The 19978-nt window shown below is 38.5% G+C and overlaps 1 protein-coding gene across 2 annotated transcripts; it reads right to left on the reverse strand.

Moving 5' to 3' along the window:
- Positions 1-9608: 9608 nt before the first annotated feature.
- On the reverse strand, positions 9609-12107 carry LOC120542830 (G1/S-specific cyclin-D2-like). Of its 2 annotated transcripts, none has more exons than XM_039775513.1 (4): positions 11857-12107; positions 11555-11770; positions 10948-11271; positions 9609-9931 (listed from the first exon to the last, which is right to left on the reverse strand). In XM_039775513.1, the coding sequence occupies exons 1-4, from the start codon at positions 12064-12066 to the stop codon at positions 9812-9814; spliced, it is 870 nt and encodes a 289-aa protein (XP_039631447.1). In that variant the 5' UTR covers positions 12067-12107; the 3' UTR covers positions 9609-9811. The 2 variants fall into 2 exon arrangements, with proteins under 2 accessions (XP_039631447.1, XP_039631446.1); XM_039775512.1 differs by having other exon boundaries at positions 9609-9958.
- Between the last annotated feature and the right edge of the window lie 7871 nt (positions 12108-19978).

Here is a 19978-nt window from a genome sequence, read left to right on the forward strand (position 1 = left end):
TCTGGAAGAATTTTGAGCAAACTGACTTCAATTTGGCATGATTGAAGTCTCCAGCAACAACAAAAAATGCCTCGGGGTGTGTCATTTGCAGTTTGCTGATGATCTCGTACAGCTCCGCTAGTGCCTGGTTAGCATTTGTGCTAGGCGGGAGGTAGACAGCAACCACCAGCACCCTCGGCAGGTACAAAGGCCGGCACCTTATCAATAAAACCCTCTATCTGTGGGAAATAGTGTCGCACGACTGAGGCAGCATTCGTACACCACTCTCTGTTCAAATAAACACACAGTCTCCCCCCGTGGGTCTTACCACACAAAGAGGCGTCTCTGTCCTCTCGGAAGATGGTCATTCTGTCTAGCTGGATTGCCAAGTCTGCAATGTTTTCCTGGAGCCACTGCTTGGCTGCTGCAGCTTTATGTAATCCAGCTTGTTGTCCAGCGATCGGACGTTCACAAGCAGAATGGATGGCATTTGCCTCGTTTCTGCTTCTGATTGCTGCGCTTGTGTTTCCGCCAGCTCAGCTTCTCAGGCTGCCAAAGTAAGCAAAGGCTGCGGAGCATCTCTGTCACCTCGCTGGATACTTCAGTGCAGTTTTTTCAGAAATCGAGCAAAATTTGCCGCTCGTAAATGTATGTCTGCGTACTACTATCACTGAAATCTACTTCTTTTCGTATACTAGTTGATAAAAAAAAGATTAACACTAAACACCACAGACTCGGGAGCTCTGTAAGCCACAGACTGCACGGGTGCCGCATTCTTTGTTTTTTTTACCCCCTTTTTTTGACACCCAATGTACGCCCAACCTACCTGGAAAGGGATCTCTCTTTGAACTGCCTTTCCCAAGGTTTCTTCCATTTTTTTTCCCTACAAGGGTTTTTTTTTTGGAGTTTTTCCTTGTCTTCTTAGATAGTCAAGGCTGGGGGGGCTGTCAAAAGGCAAGGCCTGTTAAAGCCCATTGCGGTACTTTTTGTGTGATTTTGGGCTATATAAAAATAAATTGTATTGTATTGTATTGTAATTTTAGCTACCTTACTAAAAGATAAATAAATATTGATTTCTAAACACACCTACAGCTAGTGCAGCACAAGCTGCTTCTTCATGCTTTCATTTTTTTTTCTTTCCTGTGCTTCTCACTGGGGTTGACTTAAAGCCATGTCTCTGCCTGTAAATGGCAAATTATCACATGTGACTGTCAACGACATAAATTTGAACATTCATAAAACAACAATAACCCCTATAGAGTCAAGTTGCATTTTGAGAGTAGTTTTCTGACTCATGACAAGTAAACCAAGTGACAAAAACATGAAATCCAATTTGCCTGCCAGTGGAGCCCCTGTATCATGAACATCTGTAAAATCCCTACAGTCCCCCCATCCCATTGGTCCTCCAATCATGGACCCCACACATAGTGCATGATGTACGTACAGTACATACCCTTTGCATTTGTATAATACAGCACCTATCACTTTACTCAACACCAATGAATCACTTATATAGCATCAAAGAACAGGAGTACATTTGTGACAGCAGGGAGCGAAAATTAAGGTGGAATTAGCTCTGGGTGGAACACCAGCTCTTTGGACCACATGAACACCCAAATAATCTCAAGTTTTGATTTTGACCAGTAGCTATGTTCAGCAGTAAGGGTGGACAGAGCAATTGATACATTGCTGTTTTTTTCCAAATGAAAATGGTGTGTTATAGCACTTAGTATATTTATTGATTTGATAAATTCTAAATGTGTAAAGTGGCAATAATTTTAAGTATTTGAATTGAGCTTCAGTCTCACCTCCTGGATGTTCACTGGCAAACTTAAGACGGGCCTGTACATGTGCCTTCTTGAGTAGGAGGACCTTGCAGGCGGGGCAAGATTTCAATTCATTATGGCGTAGTGTGTCACCAATGGTGTTCTTGGTGAATGTGGTCACAACTGCCTTCATTAACAAGATCCTCCCATGTAGTTTTGGGCTGATCCCTCCCCTTTCTCATGATCATCCTCACCCCATAAGACAAGATCTTGCATGAAGCTCCAGACCGAGTGTGATTGAACGTCATGTTATACTTCTTCCATTTCCGAATAATCTCAACAATAGTTGTCACCTCCTCACCAAGCTTCTGGCTGATGGTCTTCTAGCCCATTCCAACCTTGTGCAGGTCTACAATCTTGTTCCTGACGTCCTTTGACAGCTCTTTGGTCTTTCCCATGGTGGTGGAGAGGTTAGAATGGAAGAAATTGATTCTGTAGACAGGTGTGCTTTATACACATAACAAGTTATCAGAAGTATCTGCAATTGATTGACTGATTGGGCACACAGACGATCTGTAGGAGCCAGAATTCTGGATAGGTTGTAGGGGATCAAATACTTCTCTCAATGACATGCAAATCAATGTATGTTTTTTTCTGTATTTTTGGTTAATATTCTATCAACAATTTATGTTTTTTCAGGATATTTGGTTAATATTCCATCTCTTTTCATTAAAATGAAAATACCATAACCATTAGAGACAGTTTATTTCTTTGTAAGTGAGCAAAACTTCAAATTCAAAACTACAAATTCAGCAGGGGATCAAATAATTATTTCCCCCACTGTATTTTAAAACATAAATCTGATATTGTGATTATTTTCAGAATATCAGGTGTTTTTAGCTGTGAATGTAAAACTAAAAAATAAATTAAATACAAACTAAATACAAAAACACATTAGTAAGTTTAGTTTAGTTGGCAGACTCTCTTCACCTACGTATTTACCCGTAGTCCAGTAGAGACATTGCCAACTGAGTAATTTTACAAAGTTTGTATCGCTTCATTGTCAAACTAGCTTTTTAAAGCAAAAGTGACTTAATAGCAACAATATGCTGATCTTTATGTTGACTGTCAGTCTTTTGATCAGTGCTGTTTTATTTTCAAAAAAGATTTTTCCTTGTGCAGAGTGGCAGGTGAATTATTGACAATGAAACACAAACACCTGAGAAGTAAACTGAAACATTACCCACTCATGATTGTTCTGTCCATACTGTAAATGTTTTGTTGACCAGCACATTCTGGCTTCAGGCGTTTAAATTACATCATGTTATGCAAGAAGCACCAAGAAATGCGGCAGCTCATCATAACAGTTTTCAGACTCATGCAGCCTGGAAGTTGGTTTCTGTTCTGAATCTGTTGCTTTTTGAGACTGTGATGAAGATGGTCACCAGAGAAGCATATGAAGGATTGCCATGAGAATTCTTCTGCAATTTTGTATTGATGGCAAAAAGTAAAGCAAGATTGAAGGAGAAGAGGAATAGAACAACAGTGAGGAATGGAATGATACTGGAATGAAATGATAAATAGTGAAAGACTTCAAACCAAATGCAGGTAAGACTAAGATAATGTTTGGAAACAAGTGGGCAGAAGAAGTGTAAGAATTGGGTACATGGCCATTTTGCATGTGCACTAGAGGTGTTGGGTGAAACTCAATACAATTCACAGGCTGTCAGAAATTACATACACAATACAGTTATGTGAAGGTTAGTCTACAGGCAGAAAGTCCAATGTGTGTTTGTAGAATTATAAAGGCAATGGTGTTATTTTGGAAAAAGTAGCAAAGTTCTGCTACATAGGTGCTATGTTTGGTGGTGCTACAGACAAAGCAGTGACAACAAGAGTAAACAGTTCATAGAAGGATAGAATTTATGAAGGGTATGTGAGGAGTAGTATACTCTGTAGAAAGGAGACATGGGTGTTGAGGGAAGAACATTAGCCAGTGCTGGAGAAAACCAGATATGAAAATAATTACCTGAATGTGAATGCTGAGTTAAGAGGAAGACTTGATGTGGATGTGTGTATTATAGTGGGATTTGTGAATTCATATAGCTGCTTTATTGTGCCCCATGTGTGCATTTCTATAGTATCTGTACATGGGAAGATACTTTAAGCAAAGAAACTTACTAGCTTAGCATAAGCAAACTAAATGCTTAAGATAAGCCTGTGCCCATCACCATAGCAGGTGCCCATTCACTGTGCTGCTACTATTGGAAAATGTCATCTCTTCTGTTGCTTACTCCTGTAGGAATATGGCAATCATCCACAAATGGTGTTCTTAGCACTACAACAACAACATTTATTTATATAGCACATTTTAATACAAATTATGTAGCTCAAAGTGCTTTACAAGATGAACAAAGAAAAAAGAAAAATATAAAAGTAAGATTAGGCAATACTAAGTAACAAAGAATAATCTAAGGTCTGATAGCCAGGAGGACAGAAAAAACAAAAAGAAACTCCAGAGGGCTTTAGGAAAATAACAAAATCTGCAGGTTTTCCGAGGCCATGAGACCACCCAGACCCACTGGGCATTCTACCTAACATATTATAATATAGATTCCTGTGTTCATTTTTTTGGTTCACCTGCACTATAATTACTGTTAACTACGGTATATTGTTAATATTAGTGTTAGGTATGTACTTTTTAGAGCACTACATTTACAGCCTTACCTTTACGTGGACACCTGTCTTAAGTCAAGAGACTTACTGGTTCTACAAAAGCAGACCACATAGTTGTCTTCAGCCCTGAGCTACACCCATGCCAATCACCAAAGCAGGTGCCCGCTCGCTGCAATGCTTTGTGTTGAAGATGTCTCTTCTCAGCTGCTAAGCCCTTTGGGAATAAGGCAATCACCCACACCTGGTGCTCTTAACAATATACCATGACCCAAACAAAGAGTGTAAAATGAATATTATCATAAAGCAATATTAATACAAACACAGTAAAAACAATGGTGCCATGAGTAGGAAATATATTTGAAAAAGAGTCTTCTTAAAAATATATATGCCAAAAAATAAGGGTAATATGGAAGATATGAGTCTGGGCACAGAGTTGCTTCAGACTGTAGTTCAGTCGACAGAGGTCCTTACCAGCTTATTTGGGCCCATCTCCTTCTCTGCTCTCCTTGCTTTTCTCTGTACTGCTCTGCTGTACCTCTGCCTTCCTGCCCAGCATGCACCCCAAACCTGAAGGCCTAACTTCCCATTGAAATAGCAATGATTACAAGAATTATCAATAAGTGTTTGCCTTTAACAGGCTGTTAATCCTAATTACCCCAGATCTAATAAATTAATTTGTTTAATATTGTAAAAGAATGACCTAAAAGATACAAGGTTTTAGTCAATAAAGATACAGAAATTAAACTCAGTTAATCTATACAAGTAGCAGTCTTTAAAAATATACACAGAGTGTGTTTAGAACAGGATTAAAGAGTCCAGAGTTCAAGTGTTTAAAGAGAGTTTAAATACGTCTGAAAAGATCCAGGTTTTCTAATTGCTAGCTCTTTACTCAGGTGTCTTTTTTGCTGGCAGGTAATTCAGTGTTAGTTCACACAACACATTTTGACTTCTTTTTTTGCAGTGCATTTTCTTATTTTTTATATTTATTAAAGGACAGTTCAATATTGTGACTTTTGAACATTATTATCTTCATATTGCTTATTCTTACACCAATCCACAGAGATAGAAAACATTATAAGGTGGTTTGGGCATCTGGAGGAAATTGCAGAGGAATATTGTGTGAAGAGGTGTACCAAGATGGAAGCGAATGGGATATGATCCAGAAGGGAACTGAGCAAAATGTGGTGACAAACAGATACGGAAACTATGAGTCTCATCCCTATGAATCATATCTTACATAAGGCTGTGTTTAAAAAAGAGGCAGTCAGTAAGAAACTATAAATTCAAAGGATTTTAAAAAGCACTAACAGATAGACATCATAATTGCCAGGAGGGAGGAAGACTAGGAGAAGAAAGAGAAACAGCTGTAATGCAAAGAGAAGATACATCCGTCAGACTTTGCCACCTACAAACCACCCCTTCACTCCCAAGCATCATACCTGTTTATGAAAACAATGACTGCAACAACCAAAGCATAGCTACCTGATATAAAGTTTCCTGTGTGACCCTAATCTGAATCATTTGGGTTTTATGTTTTCAAATCTAACATTTACACCTGGTTTCTCCATCAAATGAACATAAGTAATGGTTGAAATGGTTTGAGTATTGCTTTGTTGAAATTGTCCTGTTGTTTACAGACATTTGGCAATGACCAATGATCCATCCATCTTCCAACCCGCTGAATCCGAACACAGGGTCACAGGGGTCTGCTGGAGCCAATCCCAGCCAACACAGGGCACAAGGCAGGAACCAATCCTGGGCAGGGTGCCAACCCACTGCAAATGACCAATGATTATTAATAAAAAGATAAATACTGCCAGGAGTAGTGATTAGCCCTTGACTTCTGTTAGATTGTGTAGAGGTTTCAAAGGTAGCCATCAGGACATGAACGCTCAACAGGAGTAGCCATTCCTGGCTTTTACTAGGATATTCTGAAGCATAGCCATTACTGGGGGAACAATCTGAAGACTGATCGACACACAAGTGAATCCTGTCAGGGACACCTTGTGTGTGGAGTGGCTTCTAGCCCCTAGTAAGGTATCAAAGTTGATGTAGCTGGCGTTGGCCAGTGTTAAGGTAGTCATACTTTGAATTTGAGTATATCTGTGTTGAGCGAATTTTGAGTAAGTTAAGTTTTGTAGGATATATTTGTGAATCAAGGCTTGCAGAGTAGACATTTCCAGTATAACTTGTCCACTAATATAAAACGAACCTCAAGAGGCTCCTTTTCTTGACACTTAACACCACAAAACACCATATAAACTGAATGTTTGACAGTTAAGCCTGACATATGGTATATAAGTAAAACATCTGCCAATAAGAATTTCCTCACATATTTTCCCTTAATGTATGCTGCAGAATTACAGAAAAGTGGCGGTCTATGAATACAGCATCTAAAGCATATACTGTACTGTAAATGTTCAATTGAATCTGAAGCATAAATGCCTTGATGGCATTTTTGTCCAGTGGAATGGATCTTTTACTAAAGACCCATCAACTGACCTCAACTGGAGTAGCACCTTTCTGAGTATGAAGTGTTGGCAGAATCTCAATTCGTTATCAGATATTTCCAGGAGAAATGTGCAGTTAATTTCAATTTTATTACCACATGCATGTTCTGTTTTGATCTTTTAGCTTGCTGAAAAAAGATAAAAATAAAAATAATTGAATATATTTTAATACACAAAGTTACTACTATTACTGTTGAATTTATTAAGCTGTCAAGTATACAGGCAAGAACTATACTTTTCATGACAGCTCAAATTACTATACAGTTAGTTTTCTTTCTGTTTGGAATTGAATGCTCACCCTTTGTTTGAATTTCCACTGTGTTTTTTCACACAGTCTGAACATAAGATTTTAGTTTAGTGAGTGAGTGACTGAGTGAGTGAGTGAGTGAGTGAGTGAATGAGTGAGAAAGAGAGAAAAAGAGGGAGAGGGAGTTTGTGCAATGCCAAATGCAAAACTTGCATTCTGTCCAGAACTTATTTCTTCCCCCTCTGCCAGTTACAATAAACTAGGGTCCAACTCTCAGAGAACCAGTACTGGAAGCAGCAGGATCTGAAAATAGGTGGATAGATCATGGTAACATAAAGCAAGGAGATGATATGTCCAATGAGACAAGGATCCAGAAGTAATGTCAAATGATTTTCTGAATTCATTTAAATCAGTTTCATTCACGCTCATAATATTACAATGTGTATTACAACAACAAAATGTTATTTACAGAACAGGTAAATTCTGAATCCAGAGAATGCATATGCAGACAGAAAATTCAATACATTAAATATTAAATTAAATATTATCTAATTAATATTTTATAAGTTAAACAATAGAAAAAATGTTTTTTATTATCATTGCCAGAGACAGACTTGCAGCCTGTCTGAGGCTTTTGCCTGTCTTTAGCTCAGTGCTACTGGAATAGGCTGTGACCTCCTATAACCCTGACAAGGAATAAGCAGAGTTCAGAATGTTATGTCCTGTTATAATTATTAAGTTTTCAGTTCTGAAGAACTCTTTCTTTTCACCTCTCACAATATGTAATAGTTGTAACAGTTAAATATTTAAAAGTAAAGCAAATATTTTTCTTTTATATACTGATGGAATGACTGTAAAAGTGAAAAAGTGTCCTTATTTAAGACTATGCATTTTCAGGAACAATTGTTTTGAAAAGAAACTTAGAAAGCAGTCCTTAACTAACCTGTACAGAACAGGCTCTGCCCTGGAATTTCAAAAATTCTCACTACTTCATTCTGAAGGAAGAACTTCAGTTCTAAAACTTTTTAAAACTATTTTTAATATCTGCAAAGAATACAAGCATGTACATATAAATCTCCATGAACTGATATTTTATAGGCCTCCAAATAAATGTCAAACTAAAATTCCTAGGAAATGTACAGTATACCCAGATTAAAATATTTTTCTGGGCCTGTGAGAAGAAATGGAGATCAATTGAACACTGACAAGAATAGTTATTATGTGAAGGGGCTGAAAGAGTTTGAGTTGGGGCTTAAAAAGGCACTGCTAGATTGTGGACTTGTATTGCTCCTCATCATAGAGTGGTCAGGAACAAATACTACTAAAAATAAAGTGCATTTAGAGTTGAATAAAATCATTCTTTGGTAAAAGGAAAATAGCTTTACAAATGAGAGTATAAAACACCGATTGTAAGAAGGAGAGACTGAATTTAAATATTAATGTATCAAATATATTAAAAGTAAATATGTTTTGAAAGCATGACAGGAAAAGCTCATCATTTACATTTTCCAAAAATTTAATTTAAAATAGTTGGTTTTCAGTAGTAAAATAAGGTGAGGTAGCTAAACTCACTAATCATAGCACTGGAGAATTTAAGAATAAGAATTTAACTGTACTCTTTTCAGTACATGTGAAAGTAATGATGCTATAAGCCTGTTATGTATTTAGGCAAGCCATATAAAATGGCATAATGTATAGTAAAACAAGTGAAAAAGCACACTTAAACAATAAATATACATATAAATACATGGAATATATAAATAAAAATTGACAGCAAAAAAGATAAATAAATGTAAGTAAATAAATAAATATGTACATAAATAATGTAAAAATATAAATACATGGAAAAAATAAATGACAGTTTCCACTGAAAGATAGTGTGAGGAATAGTACAATATTTTTTATATCCTAGCCAACAGATTTACAATATAGCTTTCTTGCTTCCCAAACCTGTTCTTCCAAAGAATATCCAAGAAATGAAGCACATTGTTTTCTAATCAGTTTCAGATTATAAAAATAGCTTAAGAATTTCATAATTGTTACCATAAAAGAGCCACATGTTCCTAAGAAATTATAGAAGAGCAAGCATGTCTGATATGTGCAATTAAAGTTGGTTGCCACTAGATGGAACTATTTGGCAGATGACAAAACTGACTCCTTGTGACAAAGCTAAAGTTTTTTCTTCCCTAAACAAATAGAATTCTATACTATATATTGTTTAATTCTTTAACAGAAACCAAGTTTTCCTGCTTTATCCAGACCAGGATGTTTGTGGTGGTGGCGAAAGCTGGAGGCTATACCAGCTAGCACAAGGCAGGAGCAAACCCTTGGCACAGAGCAAATACATATGCTAGGGCCAATTTAGCATCACCAATTCAACTGAACTGCATGTCTTTGGACAGTGGGAGAAAACCAGAGCACCCAGAGGAAACCCCTGCAGACACAGGGAGAACATTTATATTCTATTCAGAACCCTGGTCTTCTTACTGCAAAGCAGCAGCATTACCATTGTGCTGCGGGACAGAAAAATATTCCAAGGTGATTCTTTTGATTAAATATTACACTTCTGTTCATTAGTCTTTTAACACAAAAAAGTAATTGGAATATGATAGTCTGATTATATTTACAGTATCTTAAAGGTCCACATCTTGAAGGTCAGTTGGTGTTGCAGATCTCTCCAACTCTTCTATGTTCTTATTTTTCCTTTCATTTCTCTTCCCATCCTCTATCCGGGCTGTGAGAGCACATTCCAGCTGTTCAACACACAAGAGTATTACATCCTGGAAAGAGAAAAAAACTCTGTGCTAAAATTTACTCAATTCATTTAGTGAAATCATGTTTAACAGTACAGGCATGTGGGATGTCAATGCCTACTCCAACATTATCAGGTACTATAGAAAAAAAACAGTACTAGATCACAGGACACCCAAACACATGTACTTAGTGTCTCTCAAACACTCTTTGCTATAGGGTAACATTTAAGTTAGGGAATATTTAAATATTTAACATTAGGGATTCTGAATCACAGCTTAAGATGCCTGAGTTAAAATAACAAGTCAACATTTTCATTATGGTATACACCTCCTTCCTATCAGTCATTGTTCCACAAATCCCAACTATGTGCCATTTAGATTAAATGGCAACTGTAAACAGGCCTTGTTTAAGTTTGTATCAGGGTGTACATTTTTGGACACTGTAATGAAAATCACCCTTTCTAGGTCTCGTTCTTGCATTCAGAATGTGCATTGTTAATTCAGAGGAATCTACAGTTGAATTTGTGTGTTTCTTTTAAATACTTGGTGAATTGTATTGATTCCCATTCTTCTAGTACAATGATCTATTCCCTCTTTGCTTCTTAGGCTGATTGCCTATATTGCTAAACACTCATGATCAAGCTGAAAATGGCTGTTGTATTTGTTTCTTTTAAAAAAAAATAACTTTTCTTAATATTCATGTCTTTTCTTCATCGTAAATTAATTTTGTCCAAAAATACCCAATCATCTGAAATCAAGTATGAAATACTGTATATAGGTTTACGCAGAAGTGATCTGTGTCCTCAAAAGTGTCCCTGTTGTGTTTGTGCCTTTCCCTGCATTTTACAGTACTTTTAAGAGTAGGATATCATTGACACAGTGAAAGAAATTGCTCCCTGCTTGGTCGGGAGGATTTTTATTTCCCTTCTTTACTTAAGTATTTATCTTCATGTCCAAGCTATCTTCATCACAGAGCTCCAATAAAATAAATCTAGATAACTAAGTACTGTACTTACAAGGTCAGCAGAGCCAGCTTTGGCAATATGGTGAGCCAGACCTGTCACTGACTGGATGATCGCTGGCATCATTCCTTTGAGTGCAGATATTAGGCTTGCAGCCGCAACCAGTGATGGAGGAAAAGCCAGAAAGGCAGTCTCGGTTACACAGAGGATCACCAGAGTTTTGGCATGGCTGCATAGTATTCTTTTCACACTGTTCTTATCATTTCCCTTTTTACTTTCTCTAAGGCCAGCAACCTCCAGGAAGTGAGGCAGGAAGTCTTGAGGTGTGATACCAGCAACATCCCAACGCAAAGCATTCAGTACAATCCGCTCCATTTCCTGAGAAGGAAGAAGAGAAAGGGAGAAGATAACCTGTTAGTGCTAATCTGCTATGCCAAACTTGATAGCATCTTTCACTATTTCTGCCCAATAACTTTATGTTGATTTCTTTTACAAGTACCTATTTTTACTAAGGTCTCATGTACTCAGCCAGAAACAAACAGAGTGCTTAGAGTGGGGAGAATGGGAACATGTGAACATTTAATACAATAAACAGAACAACAACAAAATGACTTCTGGAACAATTGATCTTTTTTTCTTTCTCACCCTGACCACAACTCACCTGCAGCTCACTGGCTGTGAAGGCAAAGTCCGAGTAGAAGCAGAGGCTATATGCAGACAGAGTGTCACTATGACGCACTTTGCATGCAATAAAGAGGCAGGCGGCACCTAGTAACTGAAACTGAGAGCGCTCCAATGGGACCAAGGAAAGGTAACGATCAAGAAGGTTCAGAGACAAGCAGAAGATGTCATCTGAGCAGCCCAGCTCCTCAGATACCTGTGGATAATAGTGTGAAATGTTACTAATTCACAAAAGAGAAAGGGCAGTGCCTTTTTTTTGAGGAGGTATCAAGAATTTTGTACCTGAAGTAGCCAATTGGCAAGCATTGTTCTCATGCCTGGTCTGATGTCACTCTGCAAGCTACTGAAGTAGGATGCAGAAGGCAGATAGCGTGTCTCTAAGTTGAGAAGACTTTCCAGGATGCGTGGCTCAGTCAATGCTGAATCCTGAGAAACTCTTCTATTATTTGGCTCTTCATCTTCTGATTCGCAGCACCACAAAGCAAAATCCATGCTGGCTCCAATTCTCAAAACTAGCCTAAGAGAGGCTTCACTCTGACCCTAGTAATATATTGGAGTAACCCCACCCATTCATGGTGATTGGATATATAAAGAATAAATGCTCTGTGGCTGTCCATCACATATTCTGTGCAGCTGGTTGACACTGGCTTTCTTTTTAGAGACAAAAAGCAGTCTCACATAGTAGCAGACAGAGACAACAATGAATAAAAAGAGGTTTGTTTAAAATCTGTTAGGATTCCCTGGATAGCAATAAACAGAAAAAGGAGGAGCTAGATGACAGAGAAGAAAAGGCTGTAAATTAGTTTCTAAACACAACGGCAGCCACCTGACACCCTGTGACAGATTGGCTTTCCACATGACAGCTCTTGAACTTTGTTTAAGTATTGAAGCTAGTATGACCTCAGTGACCAGAGCCAGAGTGTGTAGACACTGGTAATAAAGCAAGTGAACATGCCACTTATAATAGTCATTGGAAAGTAGTTGCTTATAAAACTTAAATATCTGGGTGAAATTGTAGTATTTTAAAGCAACACTTAACTTTGTAATGAAGACTGCAAGATGGTGACAAAGTGCATAATGAAATCTGAGAGATAAAAACAATGGGGTAATGGTGAACATTTTTACTCTATGAGTAGTTTTAATGTTGTTCTATGTAGTTATTTATAAAAAAAATTCTACTGTTTTTCACACAATGCTGTTGCAAGTAATTACATCTGAGACAAATATTGTGGTGAAAAATGATAACTCTACAAAGTAATTCATTGATCCGTCCATCCATTTTCAAAGTTAAGTGTTTCCTGGTCAGGATCGCTATAGTCTATCCAGCAGGAATTGATGCTGATTTGCCTGATTTGGTTCTAGTAGGGACACTTATTTTATCAAAAGAGATATTATATCCAGAAGTTCATATATATATATATATATATATATATATATATATATATATATATATATATATATATATATATATATATATATATATACAAATTAATGACACATGTGCAGTAGAATCTAAATGTATGTAGACTCCTTCCATTTTCTGCACACTTTATTACATTGTAGATTTAATCTTAAATGGATGTAGTACTAGGTTGTTGTACCGTGTTAGCTATTATGAATGTAGTGAAAAGTCAAGCAAAATGACACCTTTTATTTGTTAACTAAAATGATTACAATGTGCAAGCTTTCAAGGCAACTCAAGGAACAGCAAAGACTTTACTTCCTGAGAATCCTCAGAAAGAACCATTTTAGCCAAAAACTGCTCATGTCCGTCTACTGTTGATCCATTGAGAGCATACTGACTTATTACATCTGTGTGCGGTTTGCCTGATGCACAGCATCAGAGAGAAAAACACTCTGGAGGGTCATCACCACTGCCCTGAAGATCATCAAATGCCCTCACCCATCCTTGGAAGATATTTAAGGCGCTTTTCCACTGCATAGTACGGCACAGCACGGTTCAGTACAGCTCACCTTGGTTCGGCTCAGTTCGGCTCAGTTTGCGTTTCGACTGCAGTTTAGTACCGCTTTAGAGTGGGTGGGATTATTCACGTGTCGTTATAGTTGCCAATACAATTAAAGGCAAATAGATTAAAAAATAATTTTTACCCAAAGGCCATGACTGCACTAACTGATGCTCATACTGTGAAACAAGGGAACAAATTAGCCAATGAATACCAGCAGAATGGGAAAAGTCTCACGTTGTGTAGTATGATGTTTGTTTTGCTTTTCCACTTTTAGAATTCCTATTATAAATCTTCATATTACATGTTTTAGTAGTTTTATAGTTTTTTACTGTTGTGCACTGATAGAATGTCATTTAATTTTGTTGTACTTGTGCAGTGACAATAAACATATTCGTTCATTTGTTCATTCATTCATTCATTTATTCTTTGGCATATACAGTATAGTTATTCTTTGCTCTTAATGGGGGTTATGTTCAAAAGCTCCTGTGAAAATGTAAAATGTACGTGTACTGAACAACACTACATAACAAAAATTATTCCATCAAGTAAAACCAGCATATTGCATTTACTATGCACTGTGGCACAGTGATTAGCTTTGCTTTACATCCCCTAGGCATACTTAATAAATGTAATATTACATAAAATAGAATGAAGTAAAATAATAAAAGTATGCCTTATGCATGCTTAACAAATGCCTTTTTTAAGGACATGTTAAAGGTGTTGCGATGGACAGCCATGGCCATTACCCGGCCAGAATGCCAGCTGGACGGAAGGAAGAGAGCATCTATAAGGCACTACTTTCTCTGTGACAATAGAGGGCAGTTTTCCTGGCCGGCTGTGTCACCACAGATTCCCACAGAGCCATGCTGGGAGTTGGAGTTTGGCACAGCCCTGTTGGGTTCCGTGGGGACCGCCAGAGGTAGCTGTACCCTTTTTTGGGTTTCCATCATATCTGGGAGTTATTTCAGTTAACCCTGATGAGCCACCAGGATCATTCCCAGGTGTAACATAAAAGGAGCTGTCTCACTCAATTTGGGGAGCCAGAGTTGAGAGGAAAAGGGTTGAACCTTGACCATGGAGGAGTGGAAGTGAAAAGAAGAAAAGAAACTGTGTATTGGTGCATTGTACTGTGCTGCTGTTGGGAGTGAGGGGAAAGCGCTTAATAAACTAAATACACATGTGCTGTGCTGGAACTCATGCCTCTGCAGTGCTCCTGGTTTCCACAGTATACTTATTAAAAGTCTTACTTGATGAAAAGCCATCAGCATAAATGTCACTGTTAAAAAATGAAAATCAAACTATGTGGTCTGGAAAGTTGTAATATTGGTTACCATTGCTCCTTATCACTATAGCCATTATGGTTCTAATCTTGGTGCTGTTGTGGATTGTGCATTGTGTTTGCATGTTTTGTGTTTTATTTTTCAATGTACTTAAGCTTTCTCTGCATCCTCAAAAAGTTCACTTTAAGTGAATTGACAAATTAACTCTTCGTGAGTGCATGTGCCGTTTGATAGACTGTTTGATATTTAAAGAGTTTGGGAAGAGAGGAAGGAGATTCATGCATCTGAATCCTTTTCTCGTTAGATCTTCAATCCAATTAATGAGGGATATTTTCCATTTGCACTAAAGCCTTGCCACACACTCAGGATATCAGACTGGTTTGTTGAAAACCTTACACCAGTGAAAAGGAACATTCAATGATGAGAAGAACTTGTGACACTGTTGCTGTTTTTCTTGAATTGAGCAATGCAAGTGGTTATGTGTGAGAATTCTAAGCTCTTGGAAAGGTTGTGCAACACTGTCAAACTGTTGAATTCATACCATTTCCATTGTATCAGTAGATGGAATGTTGCCATTTTAGCAAACTATATACTGTGTTCTTGAGGGAGCAATCTTTTTATCAACAAAGATAAAGACACACCCAAGAAGCATGTGAAATACATATTGAAAATACATTCATGTAAAGTAAAGGAGCAAATAGCAAGCATCAGGCACAAAGCAGGAACAAGATTCTTGGAGACTCTCCTCTGGATAACTGGATTAATAAAATGGATGGAGGGAGGGAATTGTAAGACATATTGTTTACAAAAACAGGACATTTACATTCCAACCTTCTGCTGAAAGGCAAACAAGAATGACCCCCGCAAGTCCTGGTTATTCACACAAGCCTTTCTAGTTTGTTTCTTTTGGTTAATAATATTATGGGAGATGTACTATGAATGAGTCCTGCCTTTAGGAAGCTGCTCAGTTACCAGTATTTAGATAGATAGATGGATAGATAAATACTTTATTAATCCCAAGGGGAAATTCACTTAATCCAGCAGCAGTATACTGATACAAAAAAACAATATTAAATTAAAGAGTAATAAAAATGCATGTAAAAGCAGACAATAACTTTGAATAATGTTAGCATTTACTTCCCCGGGTGGAATTGAAGAGTCACATAGTGTGGGGGAGGAACGATCTCCTCAGTCTGTCAGTGGAGCAGGACAGTGACAAAAGTCTGTCGCTCAAGCTGCTCCTCTGCCTGGAGATGACATTGTTTAGTGGATGCAGTGGATTCTCCATGATTGACAGGAGTTTGCTTAGCGCCCGTCGCTCTGCTACAGATGTTAAACTGTCCAGCTTTATTCCTACAATAGAGCCTGCCTTCCTAACAAGTTTGTCCAGGCGTGAGACGTCCTTCTTCTTTATGCTGCCTCCCCAGCACACCACCACGTAGAAGAGGGCATTCACCACAACCGTCTGGTAGAACATCTGCAGCATCTTACTGCAGATGTTGAAGGACGGCAACCTTCTAATGAAGTATAGTCGACCTTTCTTACACAGAGCATCAGTATTGGCAGACCAGTCCAATTTGTTATCCAGCTGCACTCCCAGGTATTTATAGGTCTGTACCCTCTGCACACAGTCTCCTCTGATGATCACGGGGTCCATGAGGGGCCTGGGCCTCCTAAAATCCACAACCAGTTCCTTGGTTTTGCTCTTGTTCAGGTGTAAGTGGTTTGAGTTACACCATTTAACAAAATCTTTGATTAGCTTCCTGTTCTCCTCCTCCTGCCCAGTTCTGATGCAGCCATTGCAATTGCACCATAATTTAGAATGATATTCTATAGATAAATTGTTAATTTGTATAATTTATACATTTATTACAAATTGTAAGATTATTATTTGGCTGTTTTTCAGGACTTGCTTTAAGGTTTGCTATGTATGGGCTTTATTGTAAAAAAGGGATGGATGGAGCAGGAAGTATAGGACAAAAATGAAGAGGTAAGTGGAGGGGTAAATGAAAACTGGGAGGAGTGGAGGAGGAATTGGACTGATTTCTAGTTATGTGTTTAATAGTATGTAACATCCAGTATATCTGAACCTAATGACTTCTTTTTCTCATGACACCAGAAGAGCCACCTATGCCATTTACAGCGTGTCTTTTTAGTTTTGAAAATTATATACAGGACATATGAGCACTTTGACTTACAGCCTTGGAAGAGAGGGTCAAAAATATTTTACTACTGCCTGAGAAGGATACCTACGAATCAGAAGTAATAGCCCTCAAGATGTTTTTTTGTACCTAATGTAAAAAGTGTTGCTCAAAGGCACAAGCTCTGTCAATAGAGTCAGCAAGAAGTAGAGTCAATGATTCAGTACATTACTGCATATGTGAATTGATGGCTACCAGCGATTTCAGAATATTTGAGAAGGAAATAAATGATCAGCTCATCAAGAAAAGTAACCCCACATTTAGTCAGAAAGTACCTGATGCTCAAAGTGCCACTTACATTGGAGAAAGCATTTACAAATGCTTTTCTGGATGGTCTTCTGGATTCTGTAACTGCTGATGCAAAAATAATGGATTGGTGCGCAGACAGTGGCTCACTTGCGTCAAAGGCAGTGCAAGCTGTGGGTCCTGTCAGTTGTACCACTCAGAGCCACTTTTCAAAGCAGTGAGTAAAGCTGTTGGCTTGATACAATGCACAGGCTTCACATTACAGATGTGGATCTCTAAAGCACAAGGCTTAAAACAAAGATGGTCATGCCAAGTCAATACAATGTAACAACTGTATAAAAGTGGGACATATGGATAGCATGGTGTGGAAGTTGACCCAGACACAGACAGGCGGACATGTTGTTCTCAACCACCGCACGTTTATTTACAATATTTACAGTATTTAAATTGGTCACACAGACCCCAGTAATGGTCACTAAGACCCAGTCACATGCACAAAAACCCCCCAAAACTCAGTCCTGGCCACAATGCCTCTCTTCGGGCCACCTCCACAGCTCTCCTGAGCTTCGTCCTTCCTCCTCCCGACTCCAGCCTCGAATGAAGGGAGACGGCCCCTTTTATATATGACCCGGATGAGCCCCAGGTGTTCCTGGCATTCCTCCTCTAACTACGCCCCAGCGTGGCTGAAGTGCCGGCTGTCCTCCCGGCAGCTCTCCAGGTGCCGTCCTAATTCTTCCGCCTCCTGGCGGTGACCACGGGCCCCTACAGGGTGGAGCTTGCATGCCCTGTAACCGTGGCCCCCAAAGCAACCAGGAAGGCGACCCCCACGTGATCCAGGGTGGGCGCAGACCCACATCTGGTCCCTCATGGTGTCCCGGCCGGGTCATGGCCCCTGGCATCCCTGACAATGGCAAGTGTAGAGTTCAATATGATTCCTGAATCCTTCTCATAAGGTGTACTCTAGATTTTCAGACCTCCCACTGTGTATTGAAACCTAACATTTTAACTTCCTATGTGTAATACTTTACATTTACTGACATTACATTTTATCTGCTATGAATCTGCCCAAGCCTGAATGCAAGTGCAAGTCCTTATGTAATGATTTAACAGATTCCAAATTATCTGTCAATCTACTTATTTTGGTATCATCTACAAACTTGACCAGCTTGTTATGTATATATTCCTATCTAAATCATTTATATATATTAAAAATAGCAGTGGTCCTAGCACTAAACCTTGTAGAACACCACTCTTAACATCGGCCATCTAATAAGGTTCCCCACACCATCACACTTTGCTTCCTATGTCTGAGCCAATTCTGCACCCATCCAAAAACAAAACACCCTGAAATTAAACTTCTTTTAGTTTCATGCTCAACCTCTCATGTGCCACCTTATCAAATGCTTTCTGAATATCAAGATACATAATATCATATGCTCCACTTTGATCACATCCTTTTGTTGCTTTCCTAGCATGTTAGTAAAACATGATCTTCCTGTTCTGAACCCATTCTGACTGTTCAGAAAATATGCTGTACTGACTATGTTCTGCTCAATCTTATCTATACAGTAATCCCTCCTCGATCGCCGGGGTTGCGTTCTGGAACCCCCTGCGATAGGTAAAAATCTGCGAAGTAAAATGTTTGTATGGATATTTTTATATATTTTAAGCTCTTAGAAACTCTCCCACACTGTTTATAAATATTCTCTTCACAGTAATACAGTAAACCCTCATTTATAGCGGTTGATCGGCTCCAGACAGATAAATGAATTTCCAAGAACTAGGATTCTTTATTTATAAACCTAATATTTTCGCAGTTAGAGCATTGAAAACCTGTTTACGACCTAGATACGTTTTTAAACATTATTAGAGCCCTCTAGACATGAAATAACACCCTTTAGTCAAAAGTTTAAACTGTGCTCCATGACAAGACAGAGATGACAGCTCTTTATCACAATTAAAAGAATGCAAACATATCTTCCTCTTCTAGGTGCGCGTCAGGAGTGGAGAATGTCAGAGAGAGAAAGTAAAGTAAACAATCAAAAATCAATAGTGCTGTTGCGCTTTTAAGTATGCAAGCACTGCAATAAAGCGGCGCAATGAAGGGATCAATGTGAAGGTAGCCTTTCAGCATTTTTTTACAGGTGCGTCTGTATCTTCTAAGCAAACAGCCACTGTGCAAACAGCCGCTCTGCTCACACCCCCTCCGTCAGGAGCAGATAATGGGGCCAATCATACGCCTCCCTGATGGTATTGCATGATGGATAAGTATCTGCCTGTATTTCTCAGAGAGAGTGAGAGAGACAGAGAAAAGCAAACAATGAAAAATCAATACGGGCTGTTAGAGCTTTTAAGTGTGTGAAGCAGCGTGCAGGAAGCATATCGTATATCATTGAGGAGTTTTATTTAATATGTAATACGTGCTCTGATTGGTTAGCTTCTCAGCCATCCGTCAATAGCGTCCCTTGTATGAAATCAACTGGGCAAACAAACTGAGGAAGCATGTAACATAAATTGAAAGACCCATTGTCCCCAGAAATCCGTGAACCAGCGAAAAATCCATGATATATATTTAGATATGCTTACATTTAAAATCCGCGATGGAGTGAAGCCACGAAAGTCGAAGCGCGATATAGTGAGGGATCACTGTATATATATATTGTATAATTGACTAAGTCGCTCGACCATGGGATACGCACGACAGAGCCCC

This window comes from Polypterus senegalus, chromosome 13, assembly GCF_016835505.1.
Source record: "Polypterus senegalus isolate Bchr_013 chromosome 13, ASM1683550v1, whole genome shotgun sequence".
Classification (NCBI taxonomy): domain Eukaryota; kingdom Metazoa; phylum Chordata; class Cladistia; order Polypteriformes; family Polypteridae; genus Polypterus; species Polypterus senegalus.

What these genes read in the sequence shown, in the direction of transcription:
- LOC120542830 (XM_039775512.1), bottom strand. Translation starts at nt 12,066, where the DNA reads ATGGATTTTGCTTTGTGGTGCTGCGAATCAGAAGATGAAGAGCCAAAT. An exon ending in TTGCCAATTGGCTACTTCAG is followed by an intron (nt 11,771 to 11,856) that starts GTACAAAATTCT and finishes TATTATCCACAG; the next exon opens with GTATCTGAGGAGCTGGGCTG. An exon ending in TCACAGCCAGTGAGCTGCAG is followed by an intron (nt 11,272 to 11,554) that starts GTGAGTTGTGGT and finishes CTTCCTTCTCAG; the next exon opens with GAAATGGAGCGGATTGTACT.